The sequence below is a fragment of the Carcharodon carcharias genome, assembly GCF_017639515.1.
Source record: "Carcharodon carcharias isolate sCarCar2 chromosome 27 unlocalized genomic scaffold, sCarCar2.pri SUPER_27_unloc_2, whole genome shotgun sequence".
Taxonomy (NCBI): Eukaryota; Metazoa; Chordata; class Chondrichthyes; order Lamniformes; family Lamnidae; genus Carcharodon; species Carcharodon carcharias.
In genome coordinates this window covers 495960-521639 of record NW_024470635.1, presented here as the reverse complement: position 1 = coordinate 521639, position 25680 = coordinate 495960, and the positions used below count along the sequence as shown (strand labels likewise).

General features: G+C 43.8%; 1 protein-coding gene across 1 annotated transcript in view; it reads left to right on the top strand.

The window, feature by feature from the left end:
* Nucleotides 1-20648, top strand: part of LOC121273856 (gastrula zinc finger protein XlCGF57.1-like) — a 71413-nt gene extending 50765 nt beyond the window's left edge. The window contains exon 3 of the mRNA XM_041180993.1: nt 19929-20648. Coding sequence (XP_041036927.1) covers nt 19929-20433 — 505 coding nt within the window. The 3' untranslated portion in view covers nt 20434-20648. The remainder of the gene's footprint in view (nt 1-19928) is intronic.
* The last annotated feature ends 5032 nt before the right edge of the window (nt 20649-25680 follow it).

Genomic DNA, 25680 nt, shown 5'->3' with positions numbered 1-25680 from the left:
GTACTTTGAAGTTGAATGAAGACCTGAATCTCTTTCTACAGCTGAACGGCCTCTCTTCAGTGTGAACTCGCTAGTGCTTCAGCAGGTCAGCGGACCCAGTGAATCCTTTCCCACATTCAGGGCAGGTGAATGGTCTCTCTCCAGTGTGAATTCGCTGGTGTGTCAGCAAGTTTGATGACTGAGTGAATCCCTTCCCACACTTGGAGCAGGTGATTGGTCTCTCTCCTGTGTGAACTCACTGGTATATCAGCAGGTGGGATAACCGATTAAATCCCTTCCCACGCTCAGAGCAGGTGAATGGTCTCTCTTCAGTGTGTACCTGTTGGTGTGTCTGCAGGTTGGATAACTGAGTGAATCCCTTCCAACACTCAGAGCAAGTGAACAGCCTTTCCCCAGTGTGACTGCATTGATGGTTTTCCAGTCAGGATGGACAACTGAATCCTTTCCCACAGTCCCCACATTTCCACGGTTTCTCCATGGTGCTTGTGTCCCTGTGTCTCTCCAGATTTGATGATCAGTTGGAGCCTTGTCCGCACACAGAACACATGTACAGTTTCTCTCCGCTGTAAATGGTGTGATTTTTTTGAGGCTGCGTAACTGGTTAAAGCTCTTTTCACAGTCAGTGCACTGGAACACTCTCACTCATGTGTGTGTGTGTGTCCTAGTGCTTTTCCAGTCACACTGATGTTTGAAATCTTTTCCCACAGACAGACAGACAAACATTTCTTCTTCCACAGTCAAAGATCAATGATATTCAGATCCTGATGAATCGAGTGACTCTATCAGATCTTGATGTGATGTTTGGTTTGAGTTTCCCATCTGTAAATGATCTCCCCTGTAAAAGGAGTTCACAAAAACCATCACTGTAAGTACAAGATAGAAATTCAAAACAAACAATTCAAGTTTCCTTGGGACATTCTTTCCCCAAACATGTGGTCCAATCAAACTGAAAGAAGCCCAAATCAGCAAATAATTCCCAACAAAAGCAAAGGGAGCCTTCCTAATTAAACCAGAATGTTGTTTCCAGTGTCTATGAGACACTCTGTAACCTGAGGTGCTCACCGGCTGTGGGAAGTATCAAGCGTACCGGTGGACACTGCATGTTCCCTCTCCAGGGACACCCGGGCACGGTCGAAGAGAGATCGGCAGCCAGTGTGACCACCCCCATGTGCGTTATGCATCCTGGATCAACAAATTCCTGTTTTAAACAGGCCCATGAACAGTTACAAGAGAAGACCCTCTGACTTCCCCACTTCACCTCTATGCTGGATAGCCAAAGATGAGGGGCGTGGAGCTGAAGTGCCACCTAAAATTGAGGAAGAGCCCCTTCAGGGGCTGAAACCTCTCATCCTGAATATATACAAGGCCCATGAACTCCACTCGGCTGCAGCCTGGGAGTGAGTGAATCTGCTTCAAAAACTGTTGCTCAGCAGCATTTAGACCCGGTCACTGGGACCCGGGACCCTGTAACCCCATCCACTCCATGTGACAGCGCCAACGTGGCCGCGCATGCGCTCTACTTCCCGCCGAAACAAGATGGCAGCCGGTTACCTAGTTCTGAGTCAACCACGTTGCTGTGGACTGGAGAAATAGGCCCGGAGATGTAAACCCGGGACCTGTAGGTTTTTTTTTGGGGTTTTAATCCTTCACCAGGTGTTTAGAAACCCTCCCCGTCCATCTCCCGGCTACATCGCTCCTCACCGGCTGCAGATGTGACCGAGGAGCTTCTCTTCCCCTCATCGCCATCACTGACACTGCGCCTGAGCACTGCTCTCCTGTGGTGATAGGGGAAGTTCACCACCGCGGGGAATGCTGGGTAAAGGCACCGCCATTGAATATCCAATCCGAAATGGTCATTTTATTGCTATGATACAGAGATTGGGGCAGCGGGTCACTCAATAAAATTAGCAATGAAATTGTACAGAAACTTGAATGTATAGAGCATCCATTATCCACCCAAAAGAGGGGGAGTGGGAATTGTCTGCCTGAGTGTCATCAATAGATGCTTAATGAAGGGGACAGCATTCTCTGTGTCTTTATGGAACATCGATATGCAAAGGGGGAAATTAACGACCTTTAAACACCTCGTCCACTTGGCACAGAACTGTCTAAAACTTATAATAGAAAACACATGAAACAAAATTTTGACAAATATTAAACCACTTACAAAATAATATTTAGAAATATGTTGGGGAAGGCAATGATATCGTGAAAATGTCACTAAACTAGTAATCCACAAGACCAGCCTGCAGACTTTGTTTCAAATCCCAATGTGGCAGCTAGTGCAATTTAGATTCAATTAATAAATTTGAAATTGAAAGCTAGCCTCAGTTCACAAAAATCCTTTAGGAAAGGAAATCTGCCATCCTTACCTGGCGTGGCCTACATGGGACTCCAGATTGACTGAAATGTGGTTGACCTTGAATGGCCCTCTGAAATGGTGTGGTAAGCCACTTGCATCAGGGACAGTTGGAGATGAGCAACAAATGCTGGCCTTGCGCATGTTCCATTAAAGAAAGTTTTTAACACCCTCTGCCACTGAATGGCTGCAATTTCAGAAGGAATTGAAGTCAGAGGGTCCAGAAAAGATGCAAGAGAACGGTTCCCCTTCCAATGAAAACAAACCCAACTTCACTTAACCTAACTGAAGTTCCTCATCTCTCGTGAATTTTTTCTGCACACTCTCTAATGCCTCAAGTTTATTCAAGTTTATCTTAACTTGGTTATTTTTGTACTTTATTCCCCTATTCATAAAGCCCAGGATTCCACTTGCTTTATTCACTGCTTTCTCAGCCTGCCCCGCTATCTTCAATGATTTGTGCACATATAACCCCAGGTTCCACTGCTCCTGCACCCTATTACAATTATACCCTTTATTTTATTTTGTCTCTCCTCGTTCTCCCTACCAAAATTAATTTCTTCACACCTCTCTGAATTCAATTTTATCTGCCACATGTCTGCCCATTCCTTCATCTTCTCTATGTCCTCCTGAGGTTTATCACTATCCTCTTCACTGTAAACGCAACTTGAAAATTTGGCTTCGTTTACAAATTTTGAAACTTTACCCTGAACATACAAGTCCAGGTCATGAATATATATCAAGAAAACAGTGGTCTTAATACTGACTCCTTGTGATCCCTCTGTGTACTTTCCTCAGTCTGAAAAAACAACCGTTCACCATGCATGTTGCTTCCTGTCACACAGCCAATGCTGCCTCTGCCCCATGGACTTCAACTGTGCTGATAAGCCTGTTACTTGGCACTGTATCAAATGCCATTTAGTAGTTCATGTTCACAACAACCGTATTATCCTCATCAACATTCTCTGTTGCTTTAACAAAGAACTCAAGCAATTTAGTTCAACACAATTTGACCTGAACAGGTTTTAATTAACCCACAATTGTACAAATGATTTTATTTTGACCTGGATTCCAACTTCTAAATGTTTTCCCACACAGAGGGTAAACTGACTGATCTGTCGATGCTGAGTTGATCCTTCCATTTAAGATTTGTAAGGATTTAAAATGAGTGCCAAGAACTGTGAGGAAAACGAGAGAAGTGATGAAATTGTAACTACATTTAAAGACACTGATAACTGATAAATAGCTCAATAATTAATCAGATTTCATGACATAAAGAAAGAAACAGAATTAACGTTTCAGGTCTGTGAATCAGTGAAAGGGGGGAGGTGGAAGAGGAACAGAAGGAAAGGTCTGTGAAAGGCTGCAGGGCGGGAGAGATTAACTGACAAAAGGTTTCATGAAGCAAGAACAAAGGGAGAGATAATGGGACTATTAAAAACACAAAAGCTGTTCTTAGATTAGGTGTGAATGACACGATAACAACAGTCTGAATGCAATGTAAAGAAAATGAGAGAAATAAGAAAGGAAAACTAGGACTCAAAGAAATAAGGAACAAATGAGGGCAGAGATTATGATAGAAAATTGTTGAACTCAAATTTTGATTCCCGAAGTCTGTAAAGCGTTTCCTTTTGATCTGGTAATGAACTGTTACATTTCTATATATTCTCAGTTCAGATGAAAGGTCACAGAGCTGTCACGTTAACTGTTTCTCTCTGCACAGATTAAGACCTGACCTGCTGAGGAATTCCAGCATTTTCAGTTTCATGTCGGGATTGTAGACTGTGAGAGCTTGTAAAGATAGAGATTGTCCCAAATTTATTTGCCACATCGACAACAAAAGTCTCGGCATCATGACCCTCCAGTTTCAATGTTTTATATCCTGGTCTGGGAATAATGTTCATTGTTTTATATTAGGGTCTGGGGCGATAATGTTCACTGTTTTATATTCGGGTCTGGGCGATAATGTTTACTGTTTTATGTTCGGGTCTGGGGGATAATGTTCACTGTTTTATATCCAGGTCTGGGAATAATGTTTACTGTTTTATATTAGGGTCTGGGGGATAATGTTCACTGTTTTATATTCGGGTCTGGGGGGATAATGTTCACTGTTTTATATTTGGGTTTGGGGGATAATGATCACTGTTTTATATTCGGGACTGGGGGATAATGTTCACTGTTTTATATTCAGTTCTGGGGGATAATGTTCACTGTTTTACGTTCAGGTCTGGGGGATAGTGTTCACTGTTTTATATTCGGGTCTGGGGGATAATGTTCACTGTTTTATATTCGAGTCTGGGGGATAATGTTCGCTGTTTTATATTCGGGTCTAGTGTGGATTAAAATGAAGAGCCTCTTCAATTGATAACAGTAACTGCGTTTTTAGTATGACTTTAAACAAAATGAACTATTCTGGTGTGAGGGGCAAAAATTAGTTAGTCAGTTAAAGCGAGCTTGAATCTAAATCCTTCAATTCTGTAAATTTAAACTAAAACCAGACAAACAGGAAGCTGCTGATGATTAAAGGGGCTGGTGTGGTGGTGGGGGAAGTGTCCGGAGGAAGTCTGACATACAATGCACAGGGGAATGAGGAGGGATTCCTTTGTTAAACAGGGAGCCAGGGACAATGAAGGAAGGCGGGAATCACTGGGAATGGAGCAGCGGGATAAAGACACCTCAGGGAATTGTAGATAGAAGCAAAAAACTGCAGATGCTGGAAATCCTAAATAAAAACAAAAATAAAAATACCTGGAAAAATTCAGCAGGTCTGACAGCATCTGCGGAGAGGAACACAGTTAACGTTTCGAGTCCTCTATTCCAAAGAAAACAACACCCGCCTCTCCAATCCCTCCTCAGGGTTAAAATTCACCAGTCCTGGCATCATCCAGATAAATCTTTTCTGCACCCTCTCCAATGTGGTCACATCCTTCCTGTAAAGTGCTGACTAGAACTGGTCTGTGCACCTAGTGTTTGTTATATTTCTAAAATAACCACGCTCTCACCTTCCATTAACTTCAATGTGATGGAAACTCACAGCTGGAACCTATCAGCATTTGAAAGATATTTACAAATTTTCGAGGGTTCCTTACAGTTGTGATCTTCCTCTGTTCTGTCCACTCGAGGTGTTAGATAACAGACTTTCTCCTGTGAATATCAAGCTGGAGTTTTGGGCCATGAGGTGTTTCCTTGTTCATCTTGTTGACTCTAAATATTGAATTGTGTGGTAGGGGGATAGACTCGGTAGTTAGGGAACGGAATTTGTAGTGGTGACCGAAGCCAATGGCTTTGGTCGTCCCAATTATTAATTGAGGAAATTTCTGCTCATCCAGTACTGGATGTGAGATAAGCAGTTTGATAATTTAGTAACAGTTGGATGATGTCACCTAGTGGCAGCAAGTAGATGCGAAATAGGAGTGGCCAAGGATTGATCCTTGGAGGACACTAAGTACAAGGAGTTTGGAGAGGAAAGGGAGGTTGGAGATGGGGTGGTAGTTTACAATTGTGGAAAAAGTTTTTTTTCAGGATGGGTGATGACGGTGGATTTAAAGGTGAAGGGAGCAGTACCAGGAGAGAGACAGAACCATTAGCTGATATTGTTGAGATGGAGAAGTTGAATGGTCAACAGTTTAATATGAATGGGATTATGGGAACAGAGGTGGGTCTCATTGACAAGATGAGCACTGAGAGAGCAAGAAGGGAGATGAGAGAGAAACTGCAGAAAGATGCAAGTTCAGGACTCAGACAAGGGGGAACTTTAGGAACAGTTTGTCCCGGTGGGCTAGTGGAAGGGAGGGAAGCAGCAGAGGCAGCTGATCAGATTGTCTCAGTTTTAGTGACAAAGAAGCTCCATGAGCTCCTCACACTTGTTGTTGGAGATGAGGATGGAGGAGACAGAGGAGAGGGTGAGGCCCTCAAAAGGAACTAATTTGTGTTTGAGATATCAAGATTCACCAGACAGTGTGTTTTACACAAAGCTGATTTATTTGACTTTTATCCAGAATATTAACACCTATAACTGGGCTGGGATTTATTAGCATTAGCAGAAATGCTCCCCAATGAAAATCGTTCAGTCCCGTGTGGTGTTAACAGGAAAATCCCATCATTGTATTTACTTGTGATCTTAAAAAGACTCAATATTGTGTGAGTAATACAAAGCTGATTTATTTGACTTTTGTCCAGAACATTTATGCCTAGAACTTAACATCAGAGAAACAGACCCTAATGAACAAATATACACTCCTGTAACAGTAAAATCCAATCACTGTCTTTATGTTTGAACCCGCTGGTGTATCAGCAGGTTAGTTGACTGAGTGAATCCCTTCCCACACTCAGAGCAGGTGAACGGTCTCTCCCCAGTGTGAGTGCACTGGTGTGCAGTGAGTTGAGATGCTCGCCTGAATCCAGTCCCACAGTGAGAGCACCTGAACAGTCTTTCATCAGTGTGAACACGTTGATGACACATCAGTTCCCTGGAACTTTTGTAACACTTCCTGCAGTCTGGGCATTTAAACAGTCTCTCGTCAGTGTGAACTCGCTGGTGTTTCAGCAGGTTAGATGAATGAGTGAATCCCTTCCCATGCTGGGAGCAGGTGAATGGTCTCTCCCCAGTGTGAACTCACTTGTGTGTTAACAGGTGCGATAACTGAGTGAATCCCTTCCCACACTGGGAGCAGGTGAACAGCCTCTCTCCAGTGTGAACTTGCTGGTGTCCAGTGAGTTTCGATGATTGCCTGAACCCAGTTCCATAGTGAGAGCACCTGAACGGTCTCTCGTCAGTGTGAACACATTAATGGGAAATCAGTTCCCCAGAACTTTTAAAGTACATCCCGCAGTCTGAGCATTTAAAAGGTCTCTCATCAGTGTGACCTCGCTGGTGTTTCAGCAGATTGGATGACTGAGTGAATCCCTTTCCACACTCAGAGCAGATGAACGGCCTCTCCCCCTTGTGAACTCGCTGGTGTTGTTGCAGCCCTGTTGATCGAGTAATCCCTTCCCACACTCGGGACATGTGAACGGCCTCTTCCCAGTATGAACACGCTGGTGTTGCAGCAGGTTGGATGACTGAGTGAATCCCTTTCCACACTCAGAGCAGATGAACTGTCTATCCCCAGTGTGAACCCGCTGGTGTTTCAGCAGGTCAGATGACTGAGTGAAACCCTTCCCACACTCGGAGCAGGTAAACAGTCTCTCCGTCGTGTGAACTCGTTGGTGTTGCAACAGGTCGGACGAGTGAATGAGTCCCTTCCCACATTCGGAGCAGGTGAATGGTCTCTCCCCAGTGTGAATTCGCTGGTGTCTCAGCAGGTTGGACAATCGAGTGAATCCCTTCCCACACTCAGAGCAGGTGAATGGTCTCTCCCCAGTGTGAGTGCACCAATGAGTTTGCAGCTCAGATGGGCATCTGAATCCCTTTTCACAGCCTCCACATTTCCATGGTTTCTCCCCACTTTGATCAGTGCTTTTTCCCTTCATGTTCCAAATCAGTTTACGATAAATTGGGCGACTCCTTCAGATCCAGATGTGATGTTTGGTTTCAGTTTCCCGACTGCAAATCCTCCCCTTCTAATACCCTGTGAAATTGATTTAAAACAGAAAAAAAGGGAGTGAGGGAGAACCCACAAAAACACAAAGGCAGGTTGTGAAATTGAGCTGAATGAATCTGGTAATTTGTGGGGCTGGCACAAGGAAAGAGTGACCATGAAAACTGCTGGATTGTCATAAAAACCCAACTGGTTCACTAATGTCCTTCAGGGAAGGCAGCTTGCCAGCCAGTGTGGGCCTACACAAAACTTTGGCCTCTATGGGAGGAGATAGAGAGAGAGAGAGAGCGAGTGAGAGCAAGGCACGGGAAGCAGGCAAAGAACGAGTGGCTTTAGAAACAGAATTAACATTTCAGGGAGTGTAGAACGAATTACAGGGAATAAAAATGGTGCAGAATTTGACTATCAATATAAGATCAGAAATGGAAGCAATCCATTGTGCAGGAAAAGCAATTCCTAACACAAATTCCATGACATGACAATAGATAGGAAAGTAAATTGTGAAGAGAACGTAAGGAGGCTACAAAGTGACATAGATAAGTTGTGAGTGGGGAAAAATCTGGCAAATGTGAAATCATTATTTTGGCAGGAAGAATAAAAAAGAAGCTTATTATCCAATTGGTGAGAGATTGCAGAGCTCTGAGATTCAGAGGGACCTGGGTGTCCTAATGCATGTATCACAAAAGGTTAGTATGCAGGTACAGTAACTAATTAGGAAAGCTAATCAAATGTTATCATTTATTGCAAGGGGAATTGATTACAAAAGCAGGGCGGTTATGCTTCAGTTGTACAGGGCATTGGTGAGACCACATCTGGAGTTCTGTGTACAGTACTGGTCTTATTCATAGAAGTATGTAAATACATTGGAATAGTTCAGAGGAGGTTTACTAGACTAATACCAGGAATGAGAGGGTTGTCTTATGAGGAAAGGCTGGACAGGTTAGGCTTGTATCCACTGGAATTTAGCGAGTAAGAAGTGACTTAATTGAAACCTTTAAGGTCCTGAGGGGTCTTGACAGAGTGGATGTGGAGAGAATGTTTCCTCTTGTGGGAGAATGTGGAACTAGGAGTCACTGTTTAAAAATAAGAGGTTGCTCATTTAAGACAGGGATGAGGAGAATTTTTTTTCTCACAGAGGGTAGTGAGTCTTTGGAACTCTTCTCACAAGGCAGTGGAAGCAGAGTCTTTGAATGTTTTTAAGGCAGAGCAAGAGAGATTCTTGATTAACAAGGGGGTGATAAGTTAACTGGGGTGGGCAGGAATATGGGGTTGAGGTTACAATCAAATCAGCCTTGATCTTATTGAATGGCGGGCAGGCTCGAGGAACCAAGTCGTCTGCTTCTGCTCCTAGTTTGTATAACTATGAAAGATACTGTGGCAAGATAAAGCTGGTAAGCTAGCAGGACATGATCAGGAGATGGATGGCGGTTGAAACCCCATTTAGAATAAGTTGGCAGAAGTAAAAGTAAAGTACTAAATATAGTTAAAATATACCCAGGATTAGAGACAGAGGAGCTTAGACAATGGCAGAGAGGTGATCAGGGAGGGCAATGGAGAAACAGAGCAATGGATAGACATGGATTCAGATCCACAGTAAAGAAGCAACACCAGCAGCAGAGCCATATGACCTCACACAGATAACAGAGCATTGTCAACGGTCAAAAATACTCATCTCTGAAAGAATTTCACTCTTTTCCAAGTTAAAATCTCCTGCAGGAGCCTGCAGCTGGAAAGATATCAGAAGCACTGGAGTTAGAGAAAAATCTCCCAGTTGAGGAAATAGCCGAGGAGCAGGGTGATGTCACTGTGTAATTGTCGATGTGTGATGATGTCACACACATGGACACAGAACATCTGGGTCTGTGCAAACCAGTGATCACCACATGTTATGAAGGATGTGAGGGTCATTGAGAGGCTGCAGAGGAGATTTACCAGAATGGTTGGAGGGATGAGGGAATTTATTTGTAAAGTTAGGTTGGAGAAACTGGTATTGTTCTCCTTGGAGTGAAGGAGATTGAGGGCAAATTTGATTGAGGTGTACAGGTTTATGATTGGTTTTGATCAGGTAGATAAAGAAAATGTTTCCATTTGCTGATTATAAAAGAAGTACAGGGCATGGATTTAAGATTTTGGGCATGAGATACAGGGGGGTTGTGAGGAAGAACGCTTTTACACACAGTAGTAATGATCTGGAGCTCAATGCTTACCTCAGAGGTTGATAATATCTTGGTCCGGAATTTCTATCCTGGGCTGGCAGTGACAGGTTTGGGAATGGATTGTACACAACATTAGAATAGGGGGACCAGGTCCTGATGAATTGAGTGAGTCTGTCAGATCTTAATGTGATGTTTGACCTAACTTTCCCGCCTGTGAATCCTCCCCTTCTAACCGCCTGGAAAAGGAGTTTCCAAAATCCATCCCTATCAGTCTAGGATAGATTCACAACATTCTCTCCTCCTGCTACTTGGACCAGGATGATCGCGCATGCGCCCTGCTGCACTTGGAGAGATGCAGTTTAATCAGGGATAGTCCGCATGGATTTGTTTGTGGAAGGCCCATGTTTGTCAAATGTGATCGATTTTTTTGAGGAGGTAACCAGGAGTGTTGATGAGGGGTAATGCATTTGATGTGGTCTACATGGACTTTAGCAAGAATTTTGATAAGGTCCCTCACTGGAGATTGGTCAAGAAAGTAGAAGCCCCTGAGATTCAAGGCAAAGTGGCACGTTGCATCCAAAATTGGCTGAGAGCCAAGAAGCACGGGGTGATGGTAGAGGGATATTTCTGTGATTGGAAGTCTGTTTCCAGTGGGGTTCCACAGGGCTCGGTGCTGGTGCCCTTGCTGTTTCTGGTGTATTTAAATGATTTGGACTTAAATGTTAGGGGTATAATCAAGAAGTTCGCGCATGACACGAAAATTGGTAGGGTGGTGAATAGTGAGATTAGCTGTAAACTGCAGGAAGATATCAATGAACTGGTCAGGTGAGCAGAGCAGTGGCAATTGGAATTCAACCCAGAAAAGTGAGGTAACACACTTGGGGAGGGCTAACAAGGAAAGGCATTGCACTGTGAATGGTAGGGTGGAAAGTACTGAAGATCAGAGGGACCTTGGTGTGCATATCCACAGATCTCCCTGAAGGTGGCAGAGCAGGTAGATAGGTGGTTAAGAAGGCAAATGGGATACTTGCCTTTATTAGCCGAGGCATGGAATACAAGAGCAGGGAGGTTATGCTGGAACTGTATAAAACACTGGTTAGGACACTACTTGAGTCCTGCATGCAGTCACCATATTATGGGAAGGATGTGATTGTGCTAGAGAAGGTGCGGAGGAGGTTTACCAGGATGTTGCCCGTGCTGGAGGACCTGAGCTTTGCAGAAAGATTGGACAGGCTGTGGATGTTTTCCTTGGAGCAGTGAAGGTTGAGAGAGGGCCTGATAGATGTGTATAAGATTATGAGGGGCATAGATAGGGTGGATAGAAAGGCACTTTTTCCATCAGTAGAAGGCTCAGTAACCAGGGGGCACAAATTTAAGGTAAGAGGTAGAAGGCTAAGAGGGGAGTTGAGAAAGTTTTTCACCCAGAGTGGGGTGGGAGTTTGGAACTCACTGCCTGAAAGGGTGGTTGAGTCAGAAACTCTCAATAACATTTAAGAAATATTTAGATATTCACTTGTGTTACCCTAGTCTCCAGGGAAATGGGCCAAGTGCTGGAAAATGGGATTGGTATCATCACATCTTTGTTGACCAGTGCAGACACGATGGGCTGAATAGCTTCCTTCTGTGCTATAAATGTTTGAGAGTCTATTAGTCAGAACAACTCCTTACAGTTAGATGTGAGCTCACTGCAGCCTCAGTAGGTGATGTGAACAAGTGATTTTTTTCTTTCCATACACAGCACATTTAAACTCTGTTGTCAGTAAGAATGTAAGAATTCAGCTGGTGGACAATTATTTCACAGTGTGATTTTACCCATAAGTTTCCAGCTCACACTGGGATCTCAAATCCTTCTGATACCGAGTTCTAAATCCTCAACCATCTACAGTTATTGAAAATTGGGTCCTGTAAATCTGAAATTAAAGAGGAAAAAGTTGGAATTTTCAGCAGATCTGGTGGAGTATGTGGAGGGACAAACATAGCTAATCATAATTTAAACTACAGGGCTATGACTTTCCATCAGATCTGCATTGCATCAGTGCACAGACCTGAAACTTAACTCTGTTTCCCAATCTACAGATGCTCCTAGATGTGCTGAGTATTAGATTTATTCGTGACGAACTTATATTTTATTTCCATCCATTCACAAGTGGAAACATCTTCAGGTTTTGCCTGGAAAAGAGAGTGAGGGATCACCTAATCAAAGCCTTTAAGATAATGAAAGTGTCTGACGGGTAGACAAGTGGAAGATGTTTCCACTTGTCTACCCGTCAGACACTTTCATTATCTTAAAGGCTTTGATCAGGTCATCCCTCACTCTCTTTTCCAGGCAAAACCTTTTCAAACTGTTCAATCTTTGTTGATTGATATAACTTTCCAATTCTGTCATCATTCTAGCAAATCTTTTTTGCACCTTCCCCAGTGCTTCTCAGTCCATCTTATAATATGGATACAAAGCTAATCTGAGCATCAATGTCACTATTGCCCCAAGTTCCTGTATTGTTAGGGGAAAATTAAAAATGCTGAAAGAGAACACTGCAAGAATTTACTGAAAAACCCGAAAATCTCCAGGCAGACATGGCTGCTAAGCATATTAGGAGTTGAAGATTACCAGATGAACATTGCACAGCCTTGAGAGTCAGACTGGAAGACACAAGGAAGGACATAAATTAGATTAGGTGTACTCCCCTGTCACATAGGGAAGGGGCAGATGGTTTTAGCTTAGATATGGGAAGATGAACAATGGACAAAGGGGGGAGCTTTGATGAAACACAAACAGCCTTGAGTTGTGAGAACCAAAGTCTTTGTGTGCATGTTTTAATTTTGATTGGATATATATAATTATGTATACATCCTTTAGAATTACTGGTTAGCAAATCACATGTTTATGTACTCAATGCATTAGAGTGGTGTGTCGTTTACCGATTGGATGTATTCAAATGTACTCAAATGTATTATGATAAGAAAAAGTACAAAAGTAATGAAATGTAATCAATCTGGGAGTTAGGCCTTCATTCTTAGGAATGATTGCGGCTTCCTTGCACATGCTTGAATAAAACCGGTAAAAGAAGCCTGAGTCTCTGTGGTTGCTGTGTGATCGGGGATTGTAATTTCTCCTCTTCAACTGGCCTAGGTGGTAGTTGTTAGATTGAAGGGAATACCATCTTCAATAATGCTGGAAAGATCAGAATTGCAGTGGGAGAGTGGTCTGTGGTTTCGATCTGTTATTCACCATCCTCTACTTCAGCCATTCTCCCATTAGCTGAAAATATGATGAGATTAAATGAACAGATCCAATGAACTGATCTGTAACATTACGAAATATCTACAAAGTTGGCTCTCACCTTTACAGTGCAATGGAGGGTGGTTTACATCCTAAATCTGTAACTTATACCATTAAAAATAGCTGCCAGGGAATCGCTCAATTTCAGGACAGGGCCAGTGTAAAGTTCAGTTAATGTGATTTCCAAACAATGAGGAGGTGAATTTGCAATCCCTGTGCAACTTGTTTGTACATTTTCCAGATTAAAACTTGAATTTAATCCATTGTTCTCCATCTTGAGTATATTCAAGATGGAAAGCCATCAACATTTGGATACTCAGGGACACTCAGTGGATATTGGGATAGGGCGAGAAAATAAGAGTGGAGGTGGAACATCATTTAATGGTGGAGCAGGCTGAAGGGGCCATATGGTCTACCCCTGCTCCTATTTCTTGTGTTCTTAAAAAATCACTGGTGCCAACCCTTCACTGCAGCTCATTGTGTTTTTGAGTAGAGATGATTTCTGTTTGTTACAAAGTGCAGGATGATCTGATTAACTTCCGGAGCTGGCTGTAGGTTGCTAATGGCCTATTCTTACTCTTTTGTTTCTGTTCTATTTCAGTGCCAGAAGAAGTGAAGGAAATCATGGAAGGGACTTGTCAGTATGTTAGCGTGCCCGAGCGGTCTAAGGTGTTGGATTCTGCCTCCAGGCTGTGTGGATTTGTCATTTTAAATCGCAACATACCAAAGCTTCAAGTGGTGTGCATTTTGGGCCCTTCCTCAGTCAGCAGAAGATCAACTAGTGTTAGCTGAAATCGAGTCATAGTCATAGATTTATGCAGCATAAATACAGGCCCACTGTTTCCTTGCTGGCCATCAAGCCCCTATCTATTCTAATCCCATTTTCCAGTACTTGCCCAGTAACTCTGCATTCTATTGCATTTCTAGTGATCATCCAATGTTGTGAGGGTTCCTGTCTCTGTCACCCCCTCAGGCAGTGAGTTCCAGACTCCAACCATCCTCTGGGTGAAAAAAAAAAATCCTCTAATCCCCTCTAAACTTCCTGCCCCTTACCTAAAATCGATGCCCCCTGGTTATTGACACCTCTGCTAAGGGGAAAAGTTTCTTCCTATGTACCCTGTCTGTGTCCCTCATAATTTTCTGTACCTCTATCAGGTCCCCCCTCAGCCTTCTCTGCTCTAAGGAAAGGAACTCTAGCCTATCTAGTCTGTCTTCACAGCTGAAATGCTCCTGGTGAATCTCCTCTGTACCCTTCCCAGTTCAGTCACATCCTTCCTTCAGTGTGGCGACCAGAACTTACACAGTACTCCAGCTGTGGCCTAACTAGCATTTTATACAGCTCCAACATAGCCTCCCTGCTCTTATATTCTGTGCCTCGGCTCATAAAGGCAAGTATCCCATATGCCTTCTTAACCACCTTATCTACCTGCGCTTCAGTGAAGTATGAACATGTATAATAAGGTCCCTCTGATCCTTTGTACTTCCAAGGATCTTCCATTCATCGTGTATTCCTTTGCCGTGTTTGTCCTCCTAAAATGCATCACTTCACACTTCTCAGGATTAAATTCCATTTGCCACTGCTCTGCCCATCTTACCAGCTCATCTATATCATCCTGTGTTCTAAGGCTTTCCTCCTCATTATTTACTGCACCACCAATTCTCATGTCATATGCAAACTTACTGATCTTACCTCTTATATTCCCATCTAAATCATTAACGTACACTGCAAACAGCAAGGGTCCCAGTACCGATCCCTGTGGTACTCCACTCATCACAGGCTTCCAATCACAAAAACAAACTTCGACCATCACCCTCTGCCTCCTGCCACTAAGCCAATTTTGGATCCTATTAGCCAAATTGCCCTGGATCCCATGTGCACTTATCTTCTTGACCATTCTCCCTTGCGGGACCTTGTCAAAAGCCTTAACTGAAGTCCATGTGGACTACATCAACTGCACTACATCAACTGCACTACCTTCATCGACATGAGTCACCTCCTCAAAAAATTCAATCAAATTTGTTAGACATGATCTTTCCCTGACAAAGCCATGTTCACTATCCCTGATTAATCCCTGCCTCTCCAAGTGGAGATTAATCCTGTCCCTCAGAATTTTTTCCAATAGTTTCCCAACCACTGATGTTAGACTCATTGGCCTGTAATTACCTGGTTTATCCTTACAACCCTTCTTGAATAATGGTGCCACATATGCTGTCTGCAGTCCTCTGGAACCTCTCCTGCAGCTGGAGAGGATTTGAAAATAGTGTCAGAGCCCCTGCAATCTCCTCCCTTGCCTCACATAGCAGCCTGAGATCCATCTCATCTGGGCCTGAGTTATCCACTTTTAAGCCCACTAAAACAACCAATACCTCCTCCCTTTCAATGCTAATGTGTTCAAGTATATCACAGTCCCCTTCCTGATTTCTACACCAACATCTCCCTTCTCCATTGTGAACATAGGTGAAAAGTAATCATTCAAAATCTCACCTCTGTCCTCCAGCTCGATGCACAGATTGCCACTTTGGCCTCTAATGGGCCCTACTCTTTCCCTGGTTATCCTCTTGCCCGTAATATATTTATTAAATGCCTTGGGATTTTCCTTTATCTTTCCTGCCAGTGTTTTTGTTCATGCTCCTCTTCGCTCTCCGAATTACTCTTTAAAGTTCCCCCTATCACTTTCCATAACATCTCCCAGGCTCCCATTGTTTTCGGTCCTCTGTATCTGCCACAAGCCACCTTTTTTCCCCCTTATCTAACCCTCTATATCCCTTGACATCCAGGGTTCCCTGGGCTTGTTGGTCCTACCCTTCACCTTTATGGGAACATGTTAGCCCTGAACTCTTACTATTTCCTTTTTGAATGACTTCTACTGGTCTGACGTAGACTTTACTACAAGTAACTGCCCCGGCCCACTGGTCGATCCTGACTTATCATATTGAAATCGGTCTTCCCCCAATTCAGGACCTTTATTTCTGGTCCATCTTTGTCCTTTTCCATAACTAGAATTATGGTCACTATCCCCAAAATGCTCCCCCACTGACACTTCTACCACGTGACCATCCAAGGTCAACTACCATCCTTATTTACTGCAGTAATTGACCCTTGATCAGTGGTGCAATGCCAACTCATCTTTTACACCACCCCCTCCCCCCGGTTCATGTCTGAAGATTCTATACCCTCGAATATAGAGCTGCCAGTCCTGCCCTTCCCTCAGCCATGTCTCTGTGAGAGCAACAATATCATTTTTTTTACCTTATTCGTTCATGGGATGTGGGATGTGAGCGTTTTTCTTTTGCTGTGGGTCTGAAGTCACATGTAGGCCAGGCCAGCAGATTTCCTTCCCTGAAGGGCATTAGTGAACCAGGTGGGGTTTTATGACATTCGGCAATTGTTTTGTGGCCCTCATTAGATTTTTAATTTCAGATTTTTTTGATTGAATTCAGGATTGGCAGGTCCCCGGTTCATTACTAGTCCAGCGACAATGCCAATACGCCACTGCCTTCCATGTGATATTCCCATGTGTTAGCCAACACCCATCATCAGCCATACTTGTAAGACTCCTTGTATTAAAATAGATGCAAAGCCAGCCTTGTATTATTCCCTTTTGCCTTAACAGGTCTCTATTTTTCTGCCTTCCAGACTGACTTAGTTTTTCTTCTATATTTGGCTGTGCATCACCCCCTACTGTATCTTCACTCTGTATCCCACCCCCCACTCCCAGTCAAATTAGTTTAAACACCCTCCAATTGCACTAGTGAACCTCGTGCAACTCGTCCAATTTGTGCAGGCCCACATTGGCCAGAAACAGACCCAATGATCCAGGAATCTAAAGACCTCCCACCTGCACCATCTCTTCAGCCACGCATTCATCCTCTCTATTTCTCCTATTCCTGTGTCAAACCACCTCCTTCTGTGAGGGGCGAGAGTGGGGAGATAGGACTGACTGTACTGTCAGTGTAGACAAGTGGGTCAAATCGCCTCCTTCTGTGAAGGGATAGAGTGGGGAGATAGGACTGATTGTACCGCCAGTGCAGACATAGTGAGTCAAACCGTCTCCTTCTGTGCTGTAGTTTCCTGTGACTTCACGATTTGACTCACTTCTGAAAAATGGATAAGGAAATTTCAGGAACTTAGAGCCAATTCACCATTCGGCGCTCAGCAGCAATTTCAATCTCACTTTCATCTTTCATTCACTTTCAGCTGCCAAGGCTCCAAGATATGGAATTCCCTCCCTCAAACTTTCCGCCTCTGTCACTCTCTCCCCTCCTTTAAGACGCTCCTTAAAACTCATCCCTTTTACCAAGTTCCAGGCCACCCATCCTAATATCTCCTTCTGGGCGCGTCACTATCAAACTTTGGGAATGCTTCCTGTGAAATGCTTTGCGGTGTTTCATTGGATTTACACACAGCAAACTCAAACCAAGAGGAACTTTTGTCTCTCGCAATTTCTATCCTGCACTGACAGTGATGGATTTTTTTATAATCTCCTTTTTACAGGATGTAAAATGGGAAGGATTTGCAGACGGGAAACTCAAACCAAACATCACATCAAGATCTGACAGAGTCACTGGATTCATCAGGACCTGAATATTATCGGCCTCTGAGCGTAAGCATTGAGTTCCAGATCACTCAATCACTCACTGTGTAAAATTTTTTCCTCACATCCCCCCTGGTGATCTTGCCTCAAATCTAAAATCTGTGTCTGTAATCCTTTTATGATCAACTAATGTGAACACCTTTATCTGTTTTATCTAAACCTATCTTATACATCTCCATCAATTCTCCCCTCAATCCACTTTGCTCCAAGGAGAACAACCCCCAGTTTCTCCAAATTAACCTTACAACTAAAATCCCTCATCCTTTACTCACTCTGGTAGATTTCCTGTGCACTTTCTGAAGGACTCTCTTTCATAAGATGTGGTGATCACTGGTTTGCACAGACCCAGATGCTCTTTGTTTGTGTCTGTGACATCATCACACATCGTCAATTACACGGTGACATCATCCCGCTCCCCGGGTATATCCTCAACTGGAAGATTTTTCTCTAACTCCAGTGCTTCTGATATCTTTCCAGTTGCAGGCTGCAGGAGAGTTTACATTTAAAAACTGAAATTGTTTCAGAATTGAGTATTCTTGACTATTCGTCGATAGTTTAGAGCTTTTAGTGCTGTGCTCTGTTATCTATGAGATGTTACATGGCTCTGGGGCTGGTGTGAATCCTTTACTGAGGATCTGAATCCATGTCCATCTATTGCTCTGTTTCACCTCTGCCCTCCCTGGTCACCTCTCTGCCATTGTCCAACTTTCTCTATCTCTAATGATGGGTGTATTTTAACTATGTTTAGGATTCTAATGTTCCTTCTGCCAACTGTGTCTAAATGAGGTTTCCACTGCTGCCCATCCCCTGACCATGTGCTGCTGTCTCACCAGCTTTATCTTCCCACAGTATCTTTCAGGAATTGTTTTTCCTGAGCTATAGTCCATTTCTCTTCCACTTTAGCGCCTATGTTGACCATCAAATTCTGCCCAACCTAAAATGGTAATTAATTAATTCTGTTGTGTGACAGAATGCTCCAAGGTGTTTCACAGTTGTGTTAGAAAGCAACATTTGACACTGAGCCACGTGAAGAGATATCAGGGCAGATGGACAAAAGTTTACTAAATGAGGTAGGTTTTATGGATTATCTTAAAGGAGGAAAGTGAGGTGGAGAGGTTTAGCGGGGGAATTCCAGAGCTTCTGGCCTTGGCAGCTGCTGGGGGAGACACCAAAGGTGGAGCAGTTAAAATTAGGAATGCTGAGCAGGTCAGAATTAGAGGAGTGCAGATATCTCGGAGGGTTGTGAGGCTGGAGGAGATTACAGAGATAGGGAGGGAGAGAACATGGAGGGATTTGAAAACGAGGATGAGAAATTTAAAATTGAGGTTCTCCTTAACCCAGAGGCTTTGTAAGTCGGTGAGTACTGGGGTGATGGGTGAACAAGACTTGGTATGAGTAAGCAGAGTTTTGGATTACATGGAGGCTGAATGTGGGAGGCCGGCCGGGAGTGTGTTCGGAGAATGAAGTCTAGACGGAACAAAGGAATGGATGACAGGTTGAGCAGTTACATAAAGGGATATGTGGATAGTGTGGGAAAAGACTTTGAATGGATTGAATGGTGGAGCAGAATGAGCTGAATGGCCTACTTCTGCTCCTATGTTCCTATGCACCCTCCCACCTCCGTCTCCCTCTCCTCCCTTGTAGGCCAGAGTCTTGTGTAGGCCCAGACTGGGTGGCAGGTTCCCTTCCCTGAAGGACATTAGTGAACCAGTTGGGATTTTATGACAATCCAGCAGTTTTCATGGTCACTTTTTCCTCGTGCCGGCCCCACAAATTCCCAGATTCATTCAGCTCAATTTCACAACCTGTCTTTGTGTTTTTGTGGGTTCTCTCTCACTCCCTTTTTTCTGTTTTAAATCAATTTCACATGGTGTTAGAAGGGGAGGATTTGCAGTCGGGAAACTGAAATTAAACATCACATCAGAATCTGACAGAGTTGGTGTAACCTAAATATCATCAGATTTTGAACATGGAAGGAAAAGGCAGTGTTCACAATAGGGAGAAACTGTGGAAATGTGGGGATTGTGGGAAGGGATTCAGATCCCTGTCTGAGCTGGAAACTCATTGCCGCACTCACACTGGGGAGAGGCCATTCATCTGCTCTGAGTGTGGGAAAGGATTCAGTCAGTCATCCAGCCTGAGGACACACCAGCGAGTTCACACTGATAAGAGACCTTTTAAATGCCCAGACTGTGGGAAATGCTATAAAAGTTCCGGGGAACTGAGGCGTCATCAACGTGTTCACAGTGACAAGAGACGGTTCAGGTGCTCTCACTGTGGGACTGGGTTCAGGCGATCATCTCAACTCACTCTACACCAGCGAATTCACACTGGGGAGAGGCCATTCACCTGCCTCGAGTGTGGGAAGGGATTCACTCAGTCATCCTACCTGCTGACACACCAGCGAGTTCACACTGCGGAGAGGCCATTCACCTGTTCAGGGTGTGGGAAGGGATTCACTCGCTTATACCATTTAAAGAGACACCAGCAAGTTCACAAGTAACTACAGTGATTGGATATTGTTGTGAAATCACATCCAGGACTGAACCATGTTCATTGGGGTCTCTTTCTGCTGATGTTAATAAACTCCAGGTCAGTTATAGGGAGTAATATCCTGGATAAAAGTCAGATAAATCAGCTTTGTGTTAAACTCACCGTGTGTCAAGTGTTTTTAATCTCTCAGACACAAGTTAGTTCCTTTTGAAGGGCCCTTCCTCACCCCCGTCTCCTCCATCCTCACCTCCAACAACAAGTGTGAGGAGCTCATGGGGCAGAAAATTACGCTCGGTGGGCGAGCGTCCCGACTTCATCGCTCAGTCCCACAATATTTCACCAACAATTAAGGAGCCTGTAAGGCCACTAAGAAGTTAATTAAATTCAAATTTACGCTGCCCATTGAACCTAATGGTTGGCGGGCAGGCGAAAAGGCCAAGCGGCCTTTACCTTTTTCAGGAAACCTCATCCACGGGCGAGACGAGGTCACCTGAAGCAAATCAAATTTTACACTTGAATTAAAATCTTGAAACAAAAACAGAAAATGCTGGAAAAACTTAGCAGGTCTGACAGCATCTCTGGAGAGACAAACAAGAGTTTTGCTTCTTTGCAAAATTATTTTGCAGTATTTTGCTTTTTATCTTATTTAATTCACTGCCACTTCTCTTCCAGGAATGCCTATCTTGAAGAAGTAGCTGCTCTGCAGTATTTTGCTTTTATTAATTAAAAACATGTCACTCTGTCACATGAGCAGGGATATGAGGGGACATGTTTCATAACATGTATAAAATCTTTATGTATATATTTTTTCAAATCATTCCATCTCCCTGAGACAGATCTCTGCCTCAGGGAGATTATGTAGCTCGCTCTCGCATGCATGCACAAAAAAGTCACACTCGCCAGCTCGCACTCCTCCCCCCGGCCGCACAGGCAGCGCTGAGCACTGCTGCTCTTGTTTCAGGCAGCGCAGGCCTTAATTGGCCCCCAGCGTGAAATTGCCTTCCAGGCCTGATTGCAGGCAGTGGTCAGCTTCCCAACTGCCCCACTCACCCCCGCCAAGCCCGCACCCCAAGGGCGAAATTCTGCCCACGGAGCTTCTTTGTCACTAAGATTGGGACAATCTGATCAGCTGCCTCTGCTGCTTCCCTCCCTTCCATTAACCCACCAAGACAAAATGTCTCTAAAGATCCCCCTTGTCTGAGCCCTGAACCCACATCTTTCTCCATTTTCTCTCCCATCTCCCCTCTTGCCGTCTTAGTGCTCATCTTGTCCATGAGACCCATTTTCTGCTGTACTGATCTCACTCTCACTGATCTACTGATCATCCAACTTGTCCATGTTAGCTGATATTATTCACAGTTTTGTCGCTCTCTCCCCTGGTACTGTCCCTCTGACCTTTAAATCCACCATCCTGACCCATCCTAAAAAAAGGATCTCTCTTTGGCCCCTCCTATTTCTCATCTACATGCTGCCACTAGGTGACATCATCCAAAAGCACCATGTTAGTTTTCACACGTACACTGACAACACCCAGCTCTACCTCACCACCATCCCTCTCCATTCCTCCACTGTTACTAAGTTATCAAATTGCTTATCCCACATCCAGTACTGGATGAGCAGGAATTTCCTCAAATTGAAAATTGAAGACAAAAGCCATTGTCTTCAATCACTACTACAAATTCCATCCTGTAACTACTGAGACCATCCCTATGACTTATCATAGGGATACATTGTCCTATGCTTATCAAGTCAGGAGTCTTTCTTCCAAAACAAGGGAGAGAGAGAGCTATTCTTGTAATGTTCAATACATTTCTGAAGATTTTATAAGGTTACTTTGATGGTTATTTCTCACAGATCTCCCCACCTTGAGAAGGGAATATCCTTTCTGACCTCTCACAACTGATTTCTGACTAACCTCACTATTTCTAAGCTCCGAGCTTGTTTTCCTAATTTCTTGGTGACAAACCATAGATAACATGCTAAAGCTACTAGAATGATCAGAATCAGCAAAACAAACCTTTGAGCTACCACCAAGAATAAATGTCAAAACCTTTCCACTAAAATGTGATAACTATTGACTTATACTCATGCTCCCCATCTGCTGATCATCTCACACAATTCTAAATTATAGACATGTTGTAATTACATCTGGTTCAAACAGAAGTTCATGCACGGACTTTAAAGATTCTCCAGCTCTGTTCACCTGCATCCACTTTGTGGATATTTTCTAAATCCAGATTCTATTTCCCTCTTCAAATTAATTTGACTCGCTTTGATATGTTCAATGTGTTTGATTCTTTCCTGAATGTTTGAGAGAGAATTTTTCTCTGGAATATGTGTTAATGTCTTGATAATTTAAAACATTGTTTCATGCTACTGGCCACAATAATCACACATGTTTTTTTTTTTAATTCATTCATGGGATGTGGGCTTCGCTGGCTGGGCCAGCATTTGTTGCCCATCCCTAGTTGCGCTTGAGAAGGTGGTGGTGAGCTGCCTTCTTGAACTGCTTTAGACCATGTGGTGTAGGTACACCCACAGTGCTGTTAGGAAGGGTCTTCCAGGATTTTGACCCAACAACAGTGAAGGAATGGCAAAATATTTCCATATCAGGATGGTGAGTGACTTGGAGGGGAACTTCCAAGTGGTGGTGTTCCCATCTATCTGTTGCTCTTTTCCTTTTAGATGGTAGTGATCATGGGTTTGGATGGTGCTGTCGAAGGAGCCTTGGTGAATTCCTGTGGAGCTCGTCATCTCCTCTCATCCATTTTCCAGCACTTGGCTCGTAGCCCTGTATGTTGTGTTGTTTCAAGTGTTCATCTAAATACTTCTTAAATGTTGTGAGGGTTCCTGCCTCTACCACACCCTCAGACACTGAGTTCCACATTTCATCTGGATCTGGGGATTTATCCACTTTTAAGGCCGCCAATAGAGACTGAGTCTCAGTTAATCATTGTCCAAATCTGGGGAAGGGAGGGGGAGATTCTGTTAGCAAATGGATTGAAAAATAAGAAAGACCAAGTTCCAGCTCGTACCATTCACACCTTATGATAACATAGTTATGGGATAATCTTGAGGATGGACAGAGTTGTATTAGAGGCATTTCAGGGAAGGTTCACTCGGTTGATTCCTGGGATTAAAGTGTTGTCTTTTTTAAAAATTCATTCACGGGATGTAGGCTTTGCTGGCAGGTTCCAGATAGCCCCCACCGTCTGGGTGAAAAGAAAATCCTCAAATCCCCTCTAGACCTTCTGCCCCTTACCTTAAATCTATGTCCTCTGAGTATTGAGCCCTCCACTAAAGAGAAAAATGTCTTCCTATCCACCCTATCTATGCCCCTCATTATTTCGTACACCTCTATCAGGTCCCCCCTCAGCCTTCTCTGCTCTGAGGAAAACAACCCCAGCCGATCTAGTCTCTTCATAGCTGAAACGCTCCAGCCCGGGCAACATCCTGAGTGAATCTCCTCTGCACCCTCTCCAGTGCAATCACACCCTTCCTATAGTGTGGCAAACAGTACTGCACAGAGTACTCCAAATATGGCCTAACTAATGCTTTATACTGCTCCATCATAACGACCCTGCTCTTGCATTCAATGCCTCGACTAATATGTCGACAACGTCTGACACAAAGCTGATTTATTTATCCTTTATCCAGAATACTAGACTCCAGCCCAGTTACAGAGATTATTAACATCAGCAGAAACAAACCCCAACTATTGGAAAGAGCATCATTCAGTCCTGGATGTGATTAATAGCAGCAATAACAAAAGAATCCAACCCCAGGAGTCACTTGTGAATACACCGGTGTGTCTGCAGGATGGATAAATGACTGAATCCCTTCCCACACACAGAGCAGGTGAACAGTCTCTCTCCAGTGTGAACTCACTGGTGTTTCAGCCGGAGGGATGGGTGAATGAATCCCTTCCCACACACGGAGCAGGTCAATGGCCTTTCTCCAGTGTGAACTGGCTAGTATGTCAGCAGATCCATTTTGCTTTTATAGCTTTTCACACAGTTGGCACATTTAAAAGGTCTCTTTTCAGAGTGAACACGTTGATGTGAAGTGAGCTGGGTTAGCTGAATGAATCCCTTCCCACACTTGGAGCAGTTGAATGGTTTCTGCCCAGTGTGAACTTGCTGGTGTGTCAGCAGAATCTTTCTGCTTTTAAAGCACTTTTCACAGTCAGAACGTTTAAAAGGTCTCTTGTCAGAGTGAACAAGTTGATGTGAAGTGAGGCTACTTATCTGAGTGAATCCCTTCCCACAGTCAATGCAAGTGAATGGCCTCTCTCCGGTGTGAACTCGTTTGTGTATCAGCAGGTTGGATAACTGAGTGAATCTCTTCCCACAGTCAGAGCAGGTTAATGGCCACTCCCCAGTGTGAAATCGCTGGTGTATCAGCAGGTTCCTTTTGATTTTAAAGCTCTTCTCATAGTCGCAACACTTAAAAGGTCTCATGTCTGAGTGAACAAGTTGAGGTGAAGTGAGGTGGGTTAGGAGAGTGAATCCCTTCCCTCAATCGGAGCAGATGAAAGGCCTCTCCCCAGTGTGAGTGCGCTGATGAGTTTCCAGCTCAGTTGGGGAACTGTATCCCTCCCCACAGTCCCCACATTTCCACGGTCTCTCCTTGGTGTCGGTGTCCCCATGTCTCTCCATGTCGGACGATCAGTTGAATCCACACACACAAGACTTGCACAGTTTCTCCCCGTTGTGCATGGTGAGCTGTTTTTTCAGATGGTGTAACAGGTTAAAGCTCTTTCCACTGGAGCACTCTCACTTGGGTGTGTCTGTGTCTCGGTGCTTTTCCAGTCACACTGATGTTTGAAATCTTTTCCCACAGACAGAACAGACAAATATTTCTCTTTCCACAGTCAAATATCAATGATATCCAGGTCCCACATCAGGAATTATAGACCAGTCAGCCTGACGTCGGTAGTGGGTAAAATTCTAGAGACCATTATAAAAGATTTAATAGCTGAGCACTTGGTAAACAGTGGCAATATGGGACAGAGTCAGCATGGATTTACGAAAGGGAAATCATGCTTGACAAATCTACTAGAATTTTTGAGTATGTAACTAGTAGAGTTGATGAGGGGGAGCCAGTGGATGTGGTTTATTTGGACTTTCAGAAGGCCTTTGACAGTGTTCCACATAAGAGATTAGCATGTAAAATTAAAGCGCTTGGGATTGGGGGTTGTGTATTTATATGGATAGAAAACTGATAGGCAGGCAGCAAACAAAGAGTAGGAATAAAC